Source organism: Rhamphochromis longiceps, linkage group LG9 (genome assembly GCF_057381845.1).
Source record: "Rhamphochromis longiceps isolate RC_006_pf linkage group LG9, R_longiceps_female_GT1.1, whole genome shotgun sequence".
Taxonomy (NCBI): Eukaryota; Metazoa; Chordata; class Actinopteri; order Cichliformes; family Cichlidae; genus Rhamphochromis; species Rhamphochromis longiceps.
The window spans coordinates 17,892,576-17,915,168 of record NC_140565.1 but is presented as its reverse complement, the minus strand read 5'-3'; the positions used below and the strand labels follow the sequence as shown (position 1 = coordinate 17,915,168).

Here is a 22,593-nt window from a genome sequence, read left to right as displayed (position 1 = left end):
TTGTTTTAATCAATTTTAAATCATGCTTTTTATTTGTTCTTGTTTCTAATGTCTCTGTAAAGCACTTTGAATCACCTTGTTGTTGAATTGTGCTATACAAATAAACTTGCCTTGCCTTGCCTTGCCTATGGTCATGGGGGCCACTGCAACAGCAGGCTTTCGACAGAGTCAAAAAAGAACTGACAACACCCCCAGGGCTTGCTCTGTATGATCCAAATGCGTATCAGCTGATTCATCTTCATATGGCTTGGGAGCAGTGCTTCTCCAGCGGCACGCCGATTTAGGGTGGAAACCAGTTGCATACGCTTCAAGAGCTCTCAGCGCTACAGAGCAGCGATATGCTCAAATTGAGAAAGAGGCCCTTGCTTCAACATGGGCCTGTGAGAGGTTTGCAGTTTCCTAATTGGGAAAACATTCCACATTGAAACAGACCACAAACCTCTGGTCTTGTTGCTTGGCTCCAAGGGCCTGGATGAGCTTCCACCTCGTATACAACGTCTACGCATGCGATTGATGAGGTTCTCTTATACCATATCTCATGTTCCTGGTAGAGACATTGCAACAGCAGATGTACTGTCCAGAGCTCCTGTATGTGACACAACTGAGGGTTTGCCGGAGGAAGAAATCAACTTGTAATTGGAGTCCGTCGTAGCAAGTCTGCCAGCCACAGAGCCACGACTCAGAGAAATCCAGACACATCAGGACAATGACAGCATTCTAAGCCAACTGAAGAAGTTCTGTGTGGACGGATGGCCAGATAAGCCACAATGGTTTGCTTCTTTATGGGAGCAGAATAGTGATTCCCACATCACTCAGAGCAGACATTCTGTCTAAACTACATGAGGGACACCTAGGAATAACAAAATGTAGAGAGAGAGCTAAACAATCTGTTTGGTGGCCAGGCCTGAGCAGTGAGCTGATAAAAGTGATTGAGACCTGTGACACTTGCTGCCGTGAGCGGACTAACCACAAAGAAACCATGCTACCTACGGAGTTCCACAAAGACCGTGGGCCGTGGTTGGAACTGATCTGTTCCAGATGGAGAATAAACAGTACCTGGTCATTGTGGATTACTTTTCCAGATTCTTCGAAGTTGCCAAACTGACATCTACAACATCAGAGGCAGTGATTGAGCACTGTAAATCAATCTTTGCACGTCATGGCATACCAGAGCAGGTTCGCTCTGATAATGGACCTCAGTTTTCGTCTGATTCCTTCAAAAGATTTGCACAAGAATGGGGTTTTAGCCATGAGACATCCAGTCCCCACTTCCCTCAGAGCAACGGGGAGGCCGAGAGGGCAGTCAGGACCATCAAAAGTCTTCTTAAAAAGTCCGGCGATCCCTATCTCGCCCTTATGGCATACTGGGCCACTCCATTGGAAAATGGCTACAGCCCAACTGAGCTTCTCATGGGTAGGAGGATAAGGACAACTATTCCTGTCATCCCATCACAGCTAAATCCAAGAGGTACGGACACAGACAAGCTCAAAGCTATAGAACAATCGTACAAACGAAAACAAAGACAAAACTACAACCGCAGACACAGAGCACATGATATGCTACAGCTCAATCCTGGAGACAAAGTGTGGGTCTCAGACATGGATACTAGAGAGACAGTCGTGTCCAGTGTTGGTCAAGTTACTTTAAAAAAAGTAATCAGTAACTAATTACTGATTACTTCCCCAAAAAAGTAATCCCATTACTTTACTGATTACTTATTTTCAAAAGTAATTAATTACTTAGTTACTTAGTTACTTTTTAAAAACACGATTTACAACCTGAAGAGGTGATAAAGCGATAGATCTTTCAGCCCAATTCTACTTTTTCTGCATAATCCATCATACAAAATGTAATCAAATGGAAAAGTCTCTTTTTTTTAACTTGTTTTATCAGTTTTAATCTTTTAATTTTATGCATCAAGCAAAAATTTAATTATATGCACCATTCTCTGACTGGAAGAAATTTGTTTAACATTTAAACCTATTTTCTGCACATTCCAGCACATAAAATATTTTTTTTGTGTGTTTACACTCACTCTTTCAAATAGATGCAAGTAAAACACAGCAGAAAATTTTATTAATCAAAAAAGGAGAAATTAAAAGTTTTGAAGAATTAAAACAGGAATACAACTTAAAAAAACAAGGATTTTTTCAGATACTTACAGGTGAGAGATTACTTTAATAAAAATATAAAAATAGAGGAAGACAAAATCGATCCTATTATAAAAATAATTATACTGGCATATAAAAGTGTTATTCCAAAAACAGTGTCTACCCTATACAAATGTTTGATGGAATCAAGACAGGAATCAACTGTATATGTTAAAGTAAAATGGGAAAGAGAGCTGAGTGAAGAAATCACTGAGAGGGTGTGGTATGAAACATGGAAAGAACATAAGAATACAACTCACTCATTGAGGTGGAGAGAATTCATCTGGAAAAATCAAATTCGCTATTTTATTACACCTAAGATTAAAAATAAACAAACCAATACACAACAACGTTGGAGGCTGTGTGGATGGGATGAACCAGACCATACACACATTTTCTGGAAATGCAGAAAAATTCACACTTTCTGGGTTAAAATTCACTCGGCTCTCTGTGATATATTAGGTTATATTATTCCTAGAACCTGCCTTGTTTTGTATCTAGGGTACTTGGAAGGTACTGTAGATGTAAAGGATCGTTACCTGGCTAAGATTCTCCTTTTGGCAGCAAAGAAGGCCATCACCAAAAACTGGCTTAAGACAGAAACACCAGGAAAGCAGCAGTGGGTAGCAATTGTGGAGGACATTATGGAGATGGAGAACCTTACATATAAACTGAAATTAAAGGAAGAACGCTTTTTGAAGGACTGGGGAAAATGGTTGACGTACAACGGAAGGGGAAAAAACAGACTGAACTGAATGAAGATGAGCGTACAAAAAAAAAAAAAAAGTGAAATGAACGATGGAAATGTTTGACACCACAGGCATGTTTCCTTTTTTTTCTTTTGTTTTACTTTATCTTATTTTTCTAATTATTATTCTATATGTATCTATATTTTTATGCATATATATATATTTGTTTGTTTCTTTTTCTTTCTAATTTCACTGTCTTGAGTTTGTGACTCTCTTTGTATTCTGTTATTCTGAAGAAACTGTATGCGTAATGGACGGGTGAGTTGTTCAAATAAATAAAATAAAAAGTAAAAAAAAAAAAAAAAAAACACAGCAGAAAATTTAAAAATAAGTTTTCTTCCCACGCACAACGGACACTAATGTTTTTGGCACTTTTTATGGAATCAAACTCAAAGTAAGGTCAGTACTTCCACGCTTTAAACGCTGCACGCTCATACTCTCTCCCACAATTGATATGTGATTCATTGTTGATCTGCACACAGCTGTTGTCACTAACGGCGCACTCGCTTACGTCACTGTCGTGAGACAGTCTCGCAAAAAATCACGGTTTTAGTAACGCAGTAACGCAGCGTTACTACGGGAAAGTAACGGTAATCTAATTACCGTTTTTGCAATAGTAATCCCTTACTTTACTCGTTACTTGAAAAAAGTAATCAGATTACAGTAACGCGTTACTGCCCATCTCTGGTCGTGTCCATGGCAGGCTCACCGAGGTCCTACATCATCGAGACAGCAAAGGGCACGCTGAGAGAGAAGAAACCGTTACCATCTTACATGGACACCTGGGGCACCGGAGATTTCTGGCGATCCACCAGAGGCTTCACCTGAGAACTCTGTTCCAGCTGCACAGAGTGTGTCGGTTCCAGACACATCTCACAGGAGGCCAGCCAGCAGACTCCTGAAGCTGGGAGCCAAATCCCACTCAAGCCTAGGAGGCCTCCAGTATATCTGAAAGACTATGTTTGCTCATAGAACTAGGAACTGAGTGAGCAATGGGGCAGAATAATCCCCACACTCAGGTAGAGGGTTGGGTAGTCTACCCCATCCCTCATAGAGACAATGAGAAATAAAGTAAATGGTTGCACTGTTTAAACATGTTTGTAGCTGCATCAGATAGTTCAGAAATGTGCACTTATGCTTAGTGTTCAGAGTTGTATACTTTGAGAGTTTATTTTTGGACATTATGAGTAGTCTGGGTTTGAAACCAAACGAGTTCAGTAAACAAGATGTTACCAGATGAAGCACAAGGAAATAGTATACTTTAAAGCGTGCGGGTCTAATCTGTTTTCTTGGTTATATCCCAGCATCACATCCTATTTAGTAGGGGGGAAGTAGTATCAGGTAAATGTTAAGCGGTAGGAACGTTTCTGCTGGGTTGTTGTGGGGGGGGGATGAAAAATAATAAAGGACACTCATTGGAGTAATGGCGCGTCTCGTGTATCTGTGAGTTATGCCTCCAGTCAAATAACATCCATAACCTCAAATAACGGAACAGAAGCAAGCCATTTTTTCTCCTGTTTTTTCTGTGCTTTTGTGTGTTTGATACTTTTGCCATGTTTATGGGAACAGCCAGCATCATATATGCGATCGACCCTTAAAGTCTTCTTCTGGCACAGATATAATATTTGTGCGTGTACTGGAATATTGCCAAAGTATTATTCTGCATTATGCAACAGGGCACAGAGGATCATTATGCACTAATTGCAAGCATAAAAATCTCTGAATTATTTCATTGCCTTTATAGCGGGTCTTAAATCATTGATTCTTCATTAAAACCCACAGGTCAGCTTTCACCCGTTTTGTTTGTTCGGAGGCAGGAGATAGATATTTATAAGTTCAGCTGCGTTGCCCCCTCCATGACCAAAGCCCGGCTGAAATTTAAATTAGATCACTAAATAGGCCACCGGGGTGTTCCAAGGTTCAGGTGTTTGAGTGAAAGGTATTTTATTTGGCTATCACTGCGTATCTGCCCTCCCATCTCATCTTCTTCATTGCTCAAAGGAGTACATAATTTGCTGCCTCTGATCTGCATGCTATATGATACGAGAGCAACTCACACAGGATGAGATTTGGTCTATCAGTTCAGGCCAGGTCGGACCCCAAGGTAACTACTAATACCACAGAACTGCCCCTCGGTGCTACACGGCAAGCCGGAAAATCTGCGTAGTATTTTACCCAACTTCTCCTCCTGATGCTTCACTTCTTCACTTATCCTGTTAGGCTGTAACTTAACTGGTAAGTCAGTGCAAAAATATCCCATATACCCACTCTCTTTAATGTATGCTTCACTTTTTTTTATATTTCCATGTTGCTATTTAACTGTGTTCCATCCCTGCTAGTAGAAACTAAGAAAATCTCTCATGATAAACATGGCAGAGACGTGGGGGGTGTTTGTCAGCAGCAGGAAAGCAGATCAAACCTCCAGGTGCGCAGCAAGTCACATGAAGAAATGAGACATACTGCTGGTTCATGGCACGCAGAGTCAGGTGGAGCAATTTTCCTTGCCGCCTTGCCACTAACATACCTTTATAACAAGTATCTTCAAAAGTTTGCTTTGACAGATAGATCTTAAAGTGATTGATGAGCGCCTGCAACTTTTTACACGATTCTGCTGCTTAAAGAAGCAGGTGAAGCAGGGAAAGACGATGCCAAAATCTGGGCTCCATATGAGGATCATAGATTATTTAGCTGTGCACAGAGGGCCCCTAAACTGTCGCAATTCGGAGTGCTCGAAATATCAGCAAAACCAAGAAAAAGAAAACGGGCTTTTCTCTTGCACTGCATGCAACAAAGCACAAGCCTCCTCTCTCTCCTCAGAGTTTGCACTGTTAGACGCAACAACAATTGCATTATATGATCCCACTGGGACAAAACGACAACCTGAGGGACGCTCTGTCAGCACTGAGGAGGACAGGCTCGATGTTCACTCCAATTAAATCAGAAACAAAGAGAGAGTAAAGGCCTTGATAAGGACAGTCACTGTCTTCACAACGTATTGTTTTAAAAGAAGCGCTTTGCATTTTTATACGATGACTTGAAGGTGGTAGGTTTCGCAGATCTCCCAAACTGCTTTGCAAAGTATGCATAGTGATGCTGTGCCATCTCTAGAACTCTGGTATTCAGTCTGAATAATAAAACATACAATTTTGGCAGCTTTTCTTTTCTTTTTTTTGACCTTTTGAGATTTCATTGTGGCAAGATATTATGCTTTTACTATCTAACTGCATCCTTTTCACGACAATTCACTGCACAACTGGTGTCATATTCAGCTTTTTGCCTCCAGCTTTCCTATCCAGCTTCCTCTGAGGTTTGCAGGAAATATTGCCAGCCCTCAAACATCTAATTCACTCGCCCCTTTCTTAGAAGAAGGTTCATGTGCTTGCATGCACGCGAGAGATATCTGTCAAAGAGGGTGATTTATCACAGAACCAACACCGGTCTGCAGATAAACAGCAAAATTTAGGCTTCAGCAGTTGTCTGAAGGTTTTGTGTGTGTGTGTGTGTGTGTGTGTGTGTGTGTGTGTGTGTGTGTGTGTGTGTGTGTGTGTGTGTGTGTGTGTGTGTGTGAGAAAGAGAGAGAGCTCATAGCATGCAAACATGCATACATAAGCATGTGGCTTAGCTCTCGAGGGAAATATATTGCAGACTCATAGAGCAGATGACTTTTCATTATTGCGATTACATTTTTTAAGGACGGTAGGAAGACCAGCCTTTTCAATTTATTAGTTTTGATGAAATACTCCACAGCGAAGACAAACTGGAGCATTGACCTTGGCTTCGCAGTCCTCACAGCCCACATTATTCAGGCTATCTGATTATGGACCGAGTTACACCTGCAAACCCAGGTGATTGTAATTAACTGCAATTAACTAGCTGGCAGAACGGGAAAATCAGCAGCGCTCTGGGTGAGCGACCATGAATTAAAACCAGTGGATTGGACAGAACAAGTAATAACTGCAATAAACCGAAGCAGCAATGTGTGATGATACCATGTTGCAAGTGCAAGAACCCAACAGAAACAAGTGGGCTGAGAGCAAAGCCACAGCAAGTGATCTGTTTGTGCGGAGACATTGTTGCTGCTAAGAAGTAGTCGCTTCCGGCCATACCGACTTGTGAAATCAGTCATTTTGATAGGGTGGATATTGCAACTCTCACATGGATGCATTCAAGTTTGACCCAAATGTATCATCACTATGCTGCTTGTTGTGCTATGCCAGAACAACCTATACCTCTATGATTCTTTTTACAGCAGACTTTTTGACTTCTTGTAGGAGGAGAAGCGAAGAAGTGTTTCTTAGAAATGTAAAGTAGCCATGTAATGAAACGTAACATTACGCTTTTATACAAATAAGTTAAAAGTACAGGTTTTTGGTACAACTTGGTCAACTTCATACTTTTCAAGAAAAAGGAAAATAGTTTTAAGCAGTGAAACCTACACCCAGGACTTCCACCTTCCTATCCACCTTTCGTGTCCCAGACCAGCATTTGCTCAGTGATAAATGCACATAATTGGGCAAAGAGATAAAGAGATCAACTCTAGAGTCCATGGACCAAATCCCATGGCTAAGGAGGAAAATTACTTAGTTATTTCAGGTATACAAGTAAATACAGTTGTCTGTACTAATTTGCTGATAAATGATTAATCTTGAACACAATAATAGCCTATTTTTAATATGAAAAATCAACCCCAGCCTTTTTACTCATCCAAGAATTCAAAAGAATCATCTTGTAGACGTGTTGATCTTGTAACACAGGCTCAATAATCTTAAAAACACACTTTGCTATTGACATAACTCATCTAAGTTTATTGCCAGTAAAACAACAAATGTGGCCTTAGAACAAGACCCATAGGTGATTGGTGTGTGTATCAAGTATCACTAAAATCTGACCATTACTACAGGAAGGGGAGACAGCTGACACCTCACCATGGCATGAGCTCACTGGCCCTTCAGCCAGATGACCTAAAACTGAAAAGAAAGCAGTATTTGGACTTGAGACTGTCACTGCAACATTATTCTTTCTTTTTGGCAAGGAAATTAATCAACAACTTGTATAAAATATCTACAAAATATCTACAACTAAGGAACATAATAAGGACTGGTGGATATTATTTGAAAGGCTGATTGTTCTCCAAAGGAATAAAATAATTTTCTTTCTCTATTTCTGCACTTGAGTTTTCTTTACAAGCTTTTATTTGCACTTGACCTAAACAACGACCACATGGTAGATCCACTGATTCTTGAATTCAAAGACTAGCAGACACACAGACACACACAGACACACACACACACACACACACACACACACACATTCAAGACTTTGTCCTTCATTGATATTAAAGAAACCACATTTTGCATATCAGTATTTACGTCATCATTATAAGTTTGCACAAAAACATACTACATTACCACATTAATGACCTACGACAAGTAAAATAGACACATTTTAGGGAAAATCCACTTTTGTACAATCTTAACTTGCCCTTAATTTCACATTTCCAGTTTATGGACCAAACACTGACTCATATCCTGTGTTGGACACTGCACTTGACTTTTCTGGGGCAACAACTGGCTTGAAGCCACGGGTTGGTCATGTGACGCAGGGTACAAGTCCAAATAGTTGATCTGACAATAATGTTCTCTCTGTGTCCAAAAACAGCCACTGCAATTTGGATCTGTTTTTACACCACAGCAAATCTAACTACAAAAATTACAATTTCTTTAAACATAACGATGGATTTCAGTCATTAATGTTGAATGCGTCTCTGAGATGTTGGGTGATAATGGAGTACAGTTTCTAGCGTTATTCACAGCACTCGGTTAAGGTTAAAGAAAGATTGTGGACATTTGTTGTTATTATGACACTATGAGAAAAAAATTACATTAAGGTATAATCAAGCCAACAATTTAATTGCACTTAAACATAACTGGGAAAGCAATTTAGCCGGTTAGAAACTTCATTTCAACAAGAAGGCGTTGAATTAAACAAGAATAACAACAGTAAGGACTCTGTTGCTTTTGTGTGTGTGTGTGCACTGTGGAAAAGCTCATACAAAAAAACAACAACAAAAAAGAAAGACAAAAGTTGCCTTGGAGCTTTAACCTCAGCAGAGGGCAAATGAGCCAAAATCTCTGTGAGCATGCACCAAACCTTTTTCAGGGCACACATTTTGTCTTGACATGAGAGGAAAAGTGCAGGTGAAACAAATTCAGTTCAGTTCTATTAAGTGTTCCAGTACTAACAACAAGCCAGCATGCCCCATACCAGGACCTGGCTCATCTAAATGGAGCCATTCTAACTAATAGACATTTTGTAGCTATGAAATGCCAAAACATCTGCTGTGCAACACTCGTCTAATTATCTGGACAATGTAAGCAACTTTATTAGCAGTTCAAAGCTTGTGCGAGTTAATCGGATCAATACTTTATCATCACGACGTTCTTGCGTTAATTGGATGTTTTTACCAAACCACCACCTCCACATAAAAAAATCCTTTGTTTCTCACTAAAACTCAACATTCAAATCATTAAGGGGAAAGACTGCTTCATTTGAAAAGAGCGCGACAAACTGTTAAATTCTTTTTGTGAAAACTATCTCGGCAGTATCATTATTGATCACCTCTGTGAAACACAATAGGCTTAATCCAGACCCATTCTAGTGCAGACAAAGAGTGATTACATGTGGCTGCAGATCAAACACATTAATCTGTCGCCTGTCGACAGTTACTGATAACCTCATTTCCCCGAAGAAGACACAAATGAAATATAAAAAACAGAATCCACGGAGCTAAATATGAAGTCTTTTTCTAGTTATAAAGATTTCTCCCCCCTTTTTTAGAGGGGGAGCTTTGGAAGACGTTTTCCATTTCACAGAAATACAAATTATGCTCGGACTCCTTTTAGCTGCCTTTATTTTGGATTCCTGGTATTGCGGATTGCAGCTCACGGCTTACTGGGGCACCATCAAAAACAAGAAAAGAAAGTGTGTGTGGGGGGGAGCTAAAAAGAAGAACATGGTCAATAAAGTACCAGAAAAATGATGGCCAAAGATGGCAAAGAGGTATGTTTTATCTCTGATTGGTCTAAAGTTTGTAGCTACATCGGTTAAAACTGCATTTGTACTAGTTTGTTTGCTTTTTTTCTGATCAACAACTTCATCATTAATACCAGTGTTTGAATGGCACGAACAGAGCGGTGTTAATAGATTTATTAGCTCTGATTTTGTGGTGCGTTTTCTATACTTCAGACTGTTACATTTTGGAGCAGCTGTTTTTAACAATTAAACATTGCTGAATATGTAGTGAAAATGAATTATGTTCAAATGTTTTTCACCGCATCACATAAAAAGGAATCAAAGCTTTTCGCAAGCTGGCAAAAGGACGCGATCAAATCGTTAGATCATCACCGCAACCGGATGAGCGTGTCTTCTGTATTGTCCTATAGTTCATCTGTTTTATTTATCTGCTGTAATGAAAACTTTACTCCGGAGCTACAAGCGTAACTTAATGTGGAGTGCTTGCGGGGAAGGCCCTTCCTGTCCTCCTTCATCGTTACTGTCATCGAAACAACGTGAGAGTTGTGTCGTTGCCACTACTTTAAAAGGAAGATGTGTTGACTGCCAGAAATAAAGCCTTCTCTATTATTAGTGCAAAAATGAAAAGATCAGTTGCTGTAGCAGTTACTTAGCAACAGCCGCGGCAGTGCATTGTAGTACCATCACAGCTCCCAAAGAAAAGTGTCGCGTTTAAGCTGTTTTTAATCACTGGCTCTGGATCAAACTCCAGTTTAATGGTTTTTGGAAGAACTTCGACCCTTCGCTGAATGTGTGTCTCAGCTCAATTGTTTGTAGCCCTTTGATATAATGCATTCTGTAATATGTCTGCATGAAAGTTTCTCCAGTAGTGCTTCAATAAGAAGCTCGCATGAACAGTTTAAGTTTCATCATCTGCACATTTAGTGCGCTTTTATATATTTTGTGTTCTTAAACTCCTTCTGATAACCAGTAGATTGGATTAAGATTACATTTAAACTGCACCAAAAACAGTTTCTTGCATTAAAAAATGACTAAAATAACAAATTCACAATGAAGGAGGCAGATGGGGAGGCGACAGACAGGGCGGAGAAAGGAAAAGTTAATAAAAAATAACCCAAAAGAAAACAAACAAAGAAGCTTTCATTGTGCCTTAATTGTTTAAAGAAGCTTATCTATTTTGGTGGGTTAAGATTATATTAAAGCTGCACTGACATAATGGTTTTTTATCAGTATTTCAGTAAGGAATGAGTTATTTCGAAACTTTCAAACTAAAGAAGACAGAGGCAGTCAAGAAAAAAAATTAAATACACTTTAACAAGAAGCTGAATAAAACTTACATGAGTCTAAGTAAACACAAAATCCAAGGACGCAGTTTCAGCAAAGGTAGTGCTTAATCAGAAAGCTGAAGAAAGTCAAGGAACATGGGGAAAAACATTAGTAATGCATACAAGAAAGCAAAAAGATGGACTCACAAACAACACAGGAGAAGTAAAGAGTTGCCAACATGTAGAGAAATTACAAATACAAGCATTGAAATCAATAGAAACACAAGAGCTTGTTGTATTTTAAGAATAAAATATTAACAACAACTGTCAGCTACCCCCTGAGCCTCCAAGTAGACACACCTATGATATTACATTAAGCAAGTTATCACATTCTCAAGATTTTCAGAAAACTTGAACTCTAACTTTGACCTTGAGGTCAGCACAGGGTAAAAACTCAAACACTTTAAAACACATACTAACAACAGTCTTGTGTAATAGAATAGAACAGCCCTTTATTATCACAACGAAAAGGAGCAGCACAGTGGAGGATCACCTGATTGTCACAGTATAGCACAGTGAAAGGTTGCCCTGTCGGAGGACCTGCCAGTGCTGGTGTTCTCTGGAAAAAGCCAATCAAGCTGCACAGCACTGGTCTGTGAGAAGAAGTCTCATTAAACGTCCTTGTTGCCATCCTCACGTAGTCTGTTTCTGACAGTCTGGTAAAAAAAACATGCACATATTTTTCTGGGTTGTCTTGTCACCGGTGCACCTGTTGTCACTTTAATTTGCAGCAAACACATGCACTTTCATTCGCTGGAGGTCACTCTGTCGTGGTCTGGCAGTGCTCATCCTGTTCTTCCTCGTACAAAGGAGCAGATACTGGTCCTGCTGCTGGGTTGATGCCCTCCCGTGGCCCTGTCCAGCTCTCCTCACATAACAGCCTGTCTCCCGGTATCTCCTCCTCACTGTTGAAACTGTGCCGGGAGACACAGCAAACCTTCTCGTGACGGCACCTATGGATGTGCCATCCTGAAGGAGCTGGACTACCTGTGCAACCTGAATGTGCAGGTGCTGTCTCACGGTATCAGCGGTGACGGGAACAAAAGTAGCAGAAAAATCAGCCGGGAGATATAAAGAGAAATAGCGATGGCCTGTGGTTACCACCTGCATAACCATTTCCTTTTCCTGGGCTGTCTTGTTGCCTCTCCAGTGCACCTGTTGATACTTTCATTTGCACCAAAGCAGGTGAAAAAAAAACAAAGGTTTCTGTTTCCTAGCTGGACCGATATCCCTGAGGTTTAACTGACTTTGTGTTATACAATAATGGTCAAGTGTTCCCTTCTTCTTTTAGAGCAGTGCATTTATGTTAAGTATATTCATTCTATCCTTGTGTTTTACAACCCTGGATTTATTGTTTTGAATTACTCTCACTGCCCCTGTTAAGCTCTCCCCACAGTGAAAAGCTCCAAATATCAGACAAATTCAGCAGCTTAGTGTTGAGCACAGTGGAACATTTAGCAGCTAAGAATTTGGTAATTTATCCCCAGGGTTGGTGGAGACCCAAACAGAGGTAAAAGTGTCCAATACTATGTTCAAAGGCCACAAGTGGTTATTCAAGTGTGTTTACTTCCATTCCATTTAATCTACATAGTGCCAAATCACAACAACAGTCATCTCAACAATCAAACAATGCCCTACGAGAATGCATTTGGAGACTTTGGGAAGAAAAAACTCCCTTTTAATAGGAAGAAACCTCCCGCAGAACCATTTAAAAAACAAACAAACAAACATACTTTTATACCTCTATATTAGCCTAAAGCTGGAAGAATGAAAGCTTGTATCACCAGAAGTTTCTTTGCTAAAATACTACATGCTGTTTTATTAAAAAAGAAAGGTAAAATAATGGAGTTGCCCATACTAGCCATATGGTTAAAAACTTTTATCCTTTAAATGCACTTAAAGTCTGTTTTTGAAAATTACTTTTTCCTTCCAGTAGTTTGTTTACCCTGTTTTTAATCTCCATTCTTAATACGTGTGCATATCTTCGCATATCAAATCCATTTAATGCCCAATCTCTCAAATGGGCAGAAAACATTATTCCTGCACTGATGCATGATTTGCCTTGAACACTGATAAACTGCACTACAAACAGTTTATGTTGTAACCTTCGTAATTGCTCTTCCGTATGTACAGATTTTTCAATAAAACCGTAATTACGCAGCAAAATCCCAGACGTCCCATTACATGCACACAGGCTGTCACTTTGTGGGACGATGATTAATCACACAAGTAGTTGCCCGTTTTTAAATGCATCCTTAATGCTTTCTTTTGCCTCGGGGGCTATATTTCACTTCTTTTCCACGTTATGAGTTTTGATGAAGGTATAAACTTTTTACGTGGCTCTTGGACCCTGGATACGAGGACAGCCAGTTTGTGGTGTATTATTTATTAATGTGCTAAAGTGTGCGTGTGTGTTTGTGCTGTGGGATGACTCTGTGCCCATCTCTACAGGAGTCAAACCCAAAAAAAAGGTTCAGGTGTTGTTGTAACTCAACCTGCTTCCCCTCCCACTGCACAGAAAGCACACTAATAGATTCAGGATCAGGCACCTCTAACATTTTCCCGTCGCACTTCTACCTGTTGTCCATTTTATCTTCACCATCTTTATCTGCCCATCCTTATCCTCTCAGAGGAAAATTGATTTTGAATGCCTCTCTCGGTCTCCGCTCTCTTTCTATAGTTTAGCCCAATTTCCAGGCTTTTATGGTTAGTCTTTCCCTCTTAACTGTGTCATTCTACTTTCAGCCTCACTTTGTTCATCCCTTTCACAGCACGGTGCGGGGAGTACAGCTGGGCATTAATCTGCCACTGATGAGCCCCACTCACCAGACAGCTCATGCCTGCTTATCAGGCGTTGGGTGATATTAGGACAGTTGCCAGTGCCACAGTAGAATAGCAAAAGTACAAGGCGAAGGCTTTGGATAAAAACATTGTCACTGCAGAGAAGCTTTTTAAAACTGCACACAAAAACTGATATGACAGTGTTTTGAATTCAGAGTGGACACGTTAGCTAAACTAGTCTGAAAACAGCAGTACATTACAATTTCCTGTTTGAGAGCTGAGAGGACATGAACAGGTTTGAGGGGGAAGAGCATCAAAAGTGGTTAAAGAATAAAAATGGATAGGAAATAATGACAAAAATGGTGAAAGCAAAACATGCAAGAGCCAAAAAAGTGAAAAGTATGCATAAGTAAATTAATTATTTACCTTTTTATCCTATAAGACAGTTAATGTAGCTAGCTAAAATTCCAAATACCGGTAAGTAGTTATTGTTAGCTAAAACTAGGGCAGCCGCTGAAATTATTAGCTAACAGTATGGATTAACAGTTATGGATAAACTACTGAGCGCGCTAACTAAACAGTGGATAGCTATCAGAGGTTTTAATGGCAAAAGTAGCGATCGATTGGTACAAATAGTAAGCTAACAATTATCCCTGAAGCTAGATACAAGTCTCACAACTTAGAGAGTATAGGTATGCATGTTGTTCAAGATTTACCTGCCATGTTGGATGTAATACAATCACTGCTTGCTTTGGGGAAATGTATATTCTCCAATTAGTTGGCAGTGGAGGTTGTTGGCTTTCGTCAGGGAAAACTGTCTACAAAGATGTTGCACCAAAAACCTCCTAGTGACTGCTTTGGTTGCAAGCAGATTGCCAGTGTTACCTGTTCTTTTTATCTGCAAGTACTTGCTAACTACTAGCCGAGCAGCAGCAAAAGTGCAGAAGGTTCACCTTCAAAGTAAAAGTTGTGCCTCTGTGCTGCAGCCAACATGTTTCAACAGGTGTAACTTTTACTTTGAAGTAAAACTCACACCTGTTGCACTTTTGACAGTTTCCCTAAAACTCTGAGAGTAGCAAGATAATGTTCATAGCCACTTCTGTCACTTCTATTCAAATGACAACCACAGCAATCTGCCAGGTTTTGTCAACCAGCTGGGAAATATACAAGAAACAGGTGGGTTGCTAGAGAAAAATGGGGGTCGCTGACTGGTCTGTAGTATGTGTGTGACTGGGACTTCAGCAATCATTTACCCAGTGACTGCAATCAACCTCCAGCAAACACTTGCACCCAGTCAGGGAATAGATCATTTTCCCCTTCTGACCAGTGGCTGCTGCTCTTAAACCATGTCTAACTGGGGCCGTATTCACTTGATCCGGCATCGCCATCATGACGCGTCCAAAATGGCCTGGAAGTTAACGTGATCATAGTTAGTTAGTCTGCAAATCTCAATAAAAGATGGATGTAGCTACCTTGACATCATCTTTTCTTTTGTGAAGTCCCTCTAGTCCCTCTTGCTCGTTGAGCAATATCTAATGAGCATTCACCAGATAAGCCTCTCTCTTTGTGACACATAGAATCCCCCAAATTTAGAAAATTGTCTTATTTTATTTTGAATGACCCGAAATCAGTGACTGAGATTATAAACTAATCAGCGTTTACAGAGACAGAGCCACAGCTGTCTCTTTAGTTCCTACTGGGCTAACTGACTTCAACACAAAAAGTTTATCTCAAGGACAGAGAGCTGGTGGTTGTTATAGTCAGACATGTTCAGTTTACCATGCAACCAATTAGTCAAAATGTAATTTATAGAAAAAAAATGTAAAAATGTGTTAATAGCCACATGCTAATCAGATTAGCTGCTGACATGTGAGACACGTGAATCTAATTGCCTCACTGCAATAATCTCATCTATACTTCTCACTTTGTTAGAATTGTATTCTACATGGAAACACTGACAGCATCTTATGATTCATTTTTTTTTTTTTTTTGCAGTTGTGCCATGATCCGTTTTGACCAGGGACATGACTTCAGGGCTTCAGCTACATTTCCAGGTTTTTTGAAGCCATGCAGGTTTAAGAATCTTCCCTGTCTGCTTTACTTTACAGACCAGGATGTCCAGCTATCATGCTTTCTGTTGTAATATTTAAAAAACACTTACCTAAATTAATGGGGAGAGAGCTAGTCAGTGGTCCCAGAAGAAGTGCTTAAAAAGTTTGCCTTCACTTCGGACATTTACATTTACAGAAAGTTATCCTTCTGCTAGATGTGTGCAAAGTTAACACTGAGCTTTATTAACTAAGAGCAGTGAACAAAATGTCATGTAAATTTATGCTACAGGTACAGTAAGCCAAGGCTAACAATACATAGGCTCCAGGCTCCAGCTGAAAGTGTAGTGAAGCTCTACTGTGTACAACAGCACAATTGGTTCCTGTAATTCCCAGCTCAGCTTTTGATTGGCTCTTTGGGACAGAATTTCTCCTATAGATTTATGACCAGACTTCTTTTGGGTGCAGTGAGTCCCTTTTAAACTGTCTCCACTACAACTGAAAAATGCCATTCATCCATCTGGGTCGCAGAGGTCTAAGCAGTCCCTCACCTCCTCCATCTCCCTGCCACCCCCTTCAGCTCTTCTGGGCTAAGCCAGTCAAAAGATGTAACCTCTCCAGCTTTTCCTGGGTTTGGCCCGGGGCCTCCTCCCAGCATAACATACCCAGAACATCGAACCTCAACTCCTTTCAGGCTCCATGTAATTGCTAAAGTGGTCCATATCTAGTTTGAAATGAGTTTAAATAAGAGGTGGTGTTGCTGAAGGGGTTTTGAGTCTATCTGACAGGGTTGTGGGGGTCAGATCCCAACCATCTGGCTGTCTAAACTCTTAAAACTTTATTATCGTCTTTTAGTCACAGAGCAAATATATCACTGTGAGATCAAGCTAAACATGAAGTGGCACTTTTCACCCACGGTATCTGTTAGATTTTTCAATTCATTTAATCAAGTGCATTTTTAGATATCTCCAGACGTTAATTGCGCTACATAGCAACACAAGCTCGCCGTATCCCGCTTGACAAATAAAGACGTCTGTTGGGCAAATGTCAAGCGGTCACAGTTTACCCTTCCATCTGCATTTTCCTCCACCTTTCCATCCATCCTGGGTGGTACGTGCATGTTTTTGCTGAACTGCCTCATCTCAGCACTTAACCTCCAATTTGCATAAGTCATTATGGCTGTCAGGACAGAGGAGACCATAAATTCTGCTAAGTGTTCATCTGTCGTTGTAAGTTTAAAAATGCCCAACCAATTTTTACATTTCTTTGACTAATGGAGACAGAAAGCACATCCATCGCTGAAACATCATTAATACATTTGATGAGCCAAGCACTTTCTGCTTAATTCATTTGGACACACAGTACCTGAGTGGTATGGAAAAATGCTTCCCACACAGGTCACATGTAAATGTCCGCGAGTATATGTTTTAAATTTATTCTGACGCTTCTCACAGAGCGCTCGCTGTAGCTATTTGAATCCATTCCAGTAGGAGAACAATACTTTCTTATTGAGCACTTCCTCCTCCTGCCAGTATCAATTACAGCAAATGTTTGTTCTGCCAAATCAGAAGCAGGGGTATCTCTCGCGGTGCATCAATAAACAGAGACCAGAACAACACTGGTATCTCACAGTGAAAACAGGAAACTCAATAGAAGCGCTGCAGCCTCTTCAGGAAAACATAGATTTTTCTCCAGCAATGACAGATGCTGACGTTAAAGTGTGTGTGCGCAAGCTGGGATGCAGCTGGGATGCTGAAGCGCAGGCTGACTCATACATGCGTGTGTGTTCACAGGGCTGCCATCGATGCCACGTGACAGGAATGACTTTACATTCCTGAGTCACTGATGGCAGACAGAGCTGATGGCTAAACACAATTAAGGACAAGTTATTGGAACTTTAAGGAGACATATTTTCTCTGCTTGTGTCAGTGGAAGGATTCTCACTAGCTTTCAGCCTAAATCAAGGCCTCAACCTTCACAGAAAATACACCATGTGCACAAGTATTATGCACATGAGTGTTTTTGACCATATTTTCATCTTTATGCACATTTTCCAACTCCACTCTATAAAGTTGAAAGCTTATTGGATTTAAGAATAAGTGCATAATTATTAGGCAATTGCTGCTGTTGTTGTCCAGGTAAAATGGGCCAAAAAAGATGTTTAACTGACTGGGGAAAAGTGAAAATGGAATGCAATATTCTTGAAATTGCTAAGATGTTGGGCTGTAATCACAGACCCACCAAAAAAACTCTAAAAAGGGGGGGGGGGGGGGGGGGGGGATGCAAATTAACTGCAGAAGGTTTGAGAAGAATCAAGTGTAAAGCTTGCAGCTCCAATGCTGTCATATTTAAGAACATGACCACTACTGAACAAGACACATAAGTCAAAATGTCAACACTACGCCAAGAAATATCTGGATCAGTAACGGAAATAGAGCTCCACTTCTAATGATGCCAGCAAGGTGGAGTTGGGGTCCTGGTGTTATTAACGATGAGCTAGTTGGACCTTTTCAGGTTGAAAATGAACTCAAAATGAACTCAGAAATCTACCGCCTGCTTTTAGAAAACACTTTATTCACGCAGTGATGCAAGAAGGTTATAACAATGCTCCATCGCATCCACTAGCCAGCAAAGACCTTAATTTTTTACCCCTTGAAAGTCTACTGGGAGTAACCCTTGAAGCTCTTTTCTGAACTGAGTTTGTGTCATATTTCAGGCCTGCTTACAGATTCCTGCCCTCAGAAAAACTCAAAAACTATTCTAAAGGTTGCAAAACCAGGTCTTTATTGATACCTACTGAGTTATCAGAACTCATCATTTCGGGTGCAGGAGATCATCTTTATGGGGCAAAGAGTTCAACAAATGAAAATAATCCAGGTAGTGAAATTGTTTGTCATGTAGTCGCATCATAATTCTGCACTCTTAATTTTGCACACACAGACGTTCTCCTACAAAAGCCTAAACCTCAATTTTACTGTTATTAAATAGTCAGCTTTGACTTAAATTTACATTTTGGATTGACCAAACGCACTTTAAAAAAATTGAGCCATTCAGGGCAACTATCAGTTTTAGCTAAAGCAAACACACACTACCCATTTCCTGCATGCACACGCACACACACACACACACTGCATCTGAAAACGAAATCTTCCATAGGGTCAAAACTTGCGGTTTACTTTCAAAACTCCCACCGTTGTTTGAGCGTTAGTCATATTGTCTGAGGACCTTTGCCAAATGAATTGGACATACTGTCACTTGCCTAATTAAGGAGCCATCCTAGCAGACCTCAGGGAGGGAGCGTGTGGGAGGTCCAGTGACTCTCCCCCTCATCATCATCATCGCTACTTGTACTTTCTGCACCGAGGAGTCGAATGTTAAGCAGGTCTTCTCAAAAATTCTCAGAGCTCATTGACATAAAGTGCATCTCCCCACTTGGCTCACTCAACACTTCCATAATAAGAGTCATTATCTTCAGCACACATCTTTCTGCTTCATTTAAGCCATTCTTAACAAGGAGCATCGATCACGGAGGTGCTACTGTTCTGCGGTCGCGCTGACCTCCAGCACTCTGATTTATTCCTGACCGTCTCCTCGGCTCCGTCTTTCACTCGCGCTGCAGGACAAAACTGCCACTGTGAGCCTTTTTAATTATCAACACATAATTTAATACTTCATCAGTCGTAGGTGGTCGCTGGACAGGGTGACATAAGCAGCCGTCAGGCTCTACGCTGGGATCATTTTTTATAAATGGAGATGAGGGCATGTTAATAGAGCAGGTAAATAAGGGCAGAGCGATTACAGTCACGTCACTTTGATTAAACTTTGTTTCTTGTTGCAATTTGTGTACCGGCATTTAATCTCTGCAGCATCAGATTGCAGCTTTGAACTCGACAGAGGCCACGCACCACGCGCGTGTGTGTATGCATATGAGTGCGAGATGAGATTGGTGACGCCGTTAGATTTAACACAGGATCATTATTTTGATTTCGTCCTCCTCTGCTTCGGTGACTTGGTGAAGCAGCGGGACGGTGAGAGATGAGAGTGAGGAGGTGCAGCCAGCTGCGCCTGGACAAACACAAGGACAGCTCCACCTTTGATGACACTGTATTAAACCAATTATTCACTATCAGGGATTGTTTCCTGCCAAAGTAAATGTTGTGTTTTGTGGTTGGAAAAAAAAAAAAGAAAATTTAAAAAAAAAAAAGTAGCGAATAAGTTGTCATCTAAAGCTCAGGCAGTGGTGAAGATTGTAAACATGTTTTTCTTCCCCCCCCCCCTCCTACAAGAGGATAAATAAAGAAGACCGCTGTTAGAAGATTTAATTCTGAGAAGCCTCTCTCTGGGGTTCTGCGCTGCACTAAGAAGCCTATTGTGAAAAGTCTTCAATTAGCAGAGCAAGCCTTCATCTTCTGACCAAAGTCACCTTGAACAATCAAATTATCTTTAAATTTAAATAAAACAATCGCTCCCAATCAATCGGAGTTCATTAGCGCCATATAATTCCCATTGCCTCTCAAACGCCCCTCCTTTTCATGCACTTCAAACGTACGCGTGTAAGGTCATCTACAAACACACCTGTGGGTGCGCAGCAGAGAGAAACGCGAGACAACAAAGGTTTACTGTGAAATGTCTTTTATTTCCCGATCACACAAAGCACAGATGTGTTTGTTTTACCCACAGTTTGAGAGGTTTTAGTCGGTTTTTCGGGACTTAGAAAAGTTTGCAGTTCGCTGCCTCCAAAGCTGGCACTCTGCTGGGTGTGTGGGGGCAGACAGGCACAAACAAAGTCAGTTAGATAAATTGCTCTAGTCGGGCCTTTGCATTATCATTGAGAATCACGCCCTCTGTGCTTGAGTCTTGACACGCGGTAATGATAAATGACTGAAAATCCTCCCTCATCTCCATGGAGTTAAATTATACAGCTGTCAATCAGCCCTTTTTTAGGATCGCATACATTAAAACCTGCATTTGAAATTTGAGACTTAAGGTAAAATGAAGAAGGCGTAGTAGTTTTGCAAAGAGCAGCCGAACTTTTATACCTGAATGATCATAAACCATTTCCCGTGTGTGTTTTGTTTAACAGCTACAGATTGCTGAGTTGTTTCCATCTACGCAGGAGCGATATCCCGCTCTCGACCCCATCGAAATCACTCCATCACAGCCAACGGAAGTAAATGCCTCTTTTTTTTCCCCAGGCAAGGACAAACGGAGGAGGCTTGTCTACACTAAAAGCATTTCCACACTGCAGGACTAATCTGCAGCACCACTGCCCTGACCAAGGTCATTTCTGTTCAAAAAGCAAAGCCAAAGATGGTGTAGTGAACCGATATCCCCGGGTCAGTGTGGTGCATTCCTTCTTGGCAGCACTGAATTGTGTAAACTATCTCCAGGCTTCAGCACGACAATTTTATGGTTCTCTGGGTCACAGCTGAGGATGCTGGTTTTTTTTTTTTTAAAGAAGGTTTAAGAAAGCCCCGTGAATCCTGCAAAGTGCCCTTATCTAATCATCAACTGTCAGCCCCAGATGTCCTGTAAGTAGCGCTTCTCTTCTCTAAGCCCTGCCAGTCTTTTCATGGCGTCCAGTTGGTCCACCTGCAGCTCCGTTTTAATTATTTCCACCAAGGTCTCATTCACGTCTTTAGCCATGTTTTTAGCATCCCTGCAGAAAGGAGAAAAAAAACAACAGTCATTTTAGGCAAAAGAGCAATATAATCAAGCGACAGGATTTTTATACGTCTATACGCTGCGGCAAGCAATCTTTTAGAAAACCACTGAGCACAGCCGATGCTGGAGTCTATCCTGGAAGGAAATAACTGAAATATCCATCTTGCTGTAGCAGTCGTATTGGGGGAGATTCATCATCCAACTGAGATATTTTCTGACTCTAAAAAATTCCCACACGCCTGACGTTTCAAAAGTCATCTACTCCAAGGTGGGGAAGGGTGAAACATGAGAAAAGGAATGTGGTATGTAGCTACATCATGCATTTATGAGTTGGCATGTTGGTTTTGCGCATGCAATATAAATGATAACATAATGCTCCATTTGAGTGAAGGCAACTGTTGCAAAGATGTCAGAAAAATGATTTTATGTTCTGTTTAAACAAAAAGAAAAAAGAAGACAGACAGTTATCTTTCTTATTAACAAGCCACGTCTATCACTCAGAAAAAAACCTCGTTGTACTTTCATGTCAAAGCAATTCAAAACTAAATTATTAGATTTTCTTGTAGGGTGCTTTATTTGATCCATCGGTGAGCTCATGATGAAGCACCCAAACATTACAGTCGCACTCAAAAGAAATATCTTCAAAGTTAAGAGGAGTAAGAAGTCCTGCGACAGATGGTATTGCTCCCTCAGCGCCCTGATCTCACCATCATCAACCGAGTTTGGGATTACACGAAGAGACAACATGAAACAACTGAAACCTCTTCACAGAGCATGTTCAAGATGGGAATATTGCACCTTTATTTTGCCTGCAGCTTTCTGCATAAAAGGTACAAAGGCAGA

The 22,593-nt window shown here is 40.6% G+C and overlaps 1 protein-coding gene across 2 annotated transcripts in view; it reads right to left on the bottom strand.

Annotated features, from left to right (window-relative positions):
- Window positions 1-20,701: 20,701 nt before the first annotated feature.
- Window positions 20,702-22,593, bottom strand: part of mtrr (5-methyltetrahydrofolate-homocysteine methyltransferase reductase) — a 36,095-nt gene continuing 34,203 nt past the window's right edge. For both annotated transcript variants that reach the window (XM_085418586.1, XM_085418584.1), the window contains exon 15: window positions 20,702-21,745. In XM_085418586.1, coding sequence (XP_085274712.1) covers window positions 21,601-21,745 — 145 coding nt within the window. In that variant the 3' untranslated portion in view covers window positions 20,702-21,600. The remainder of the gene's footprint in view (window positions 21,746-22,593) is intronic.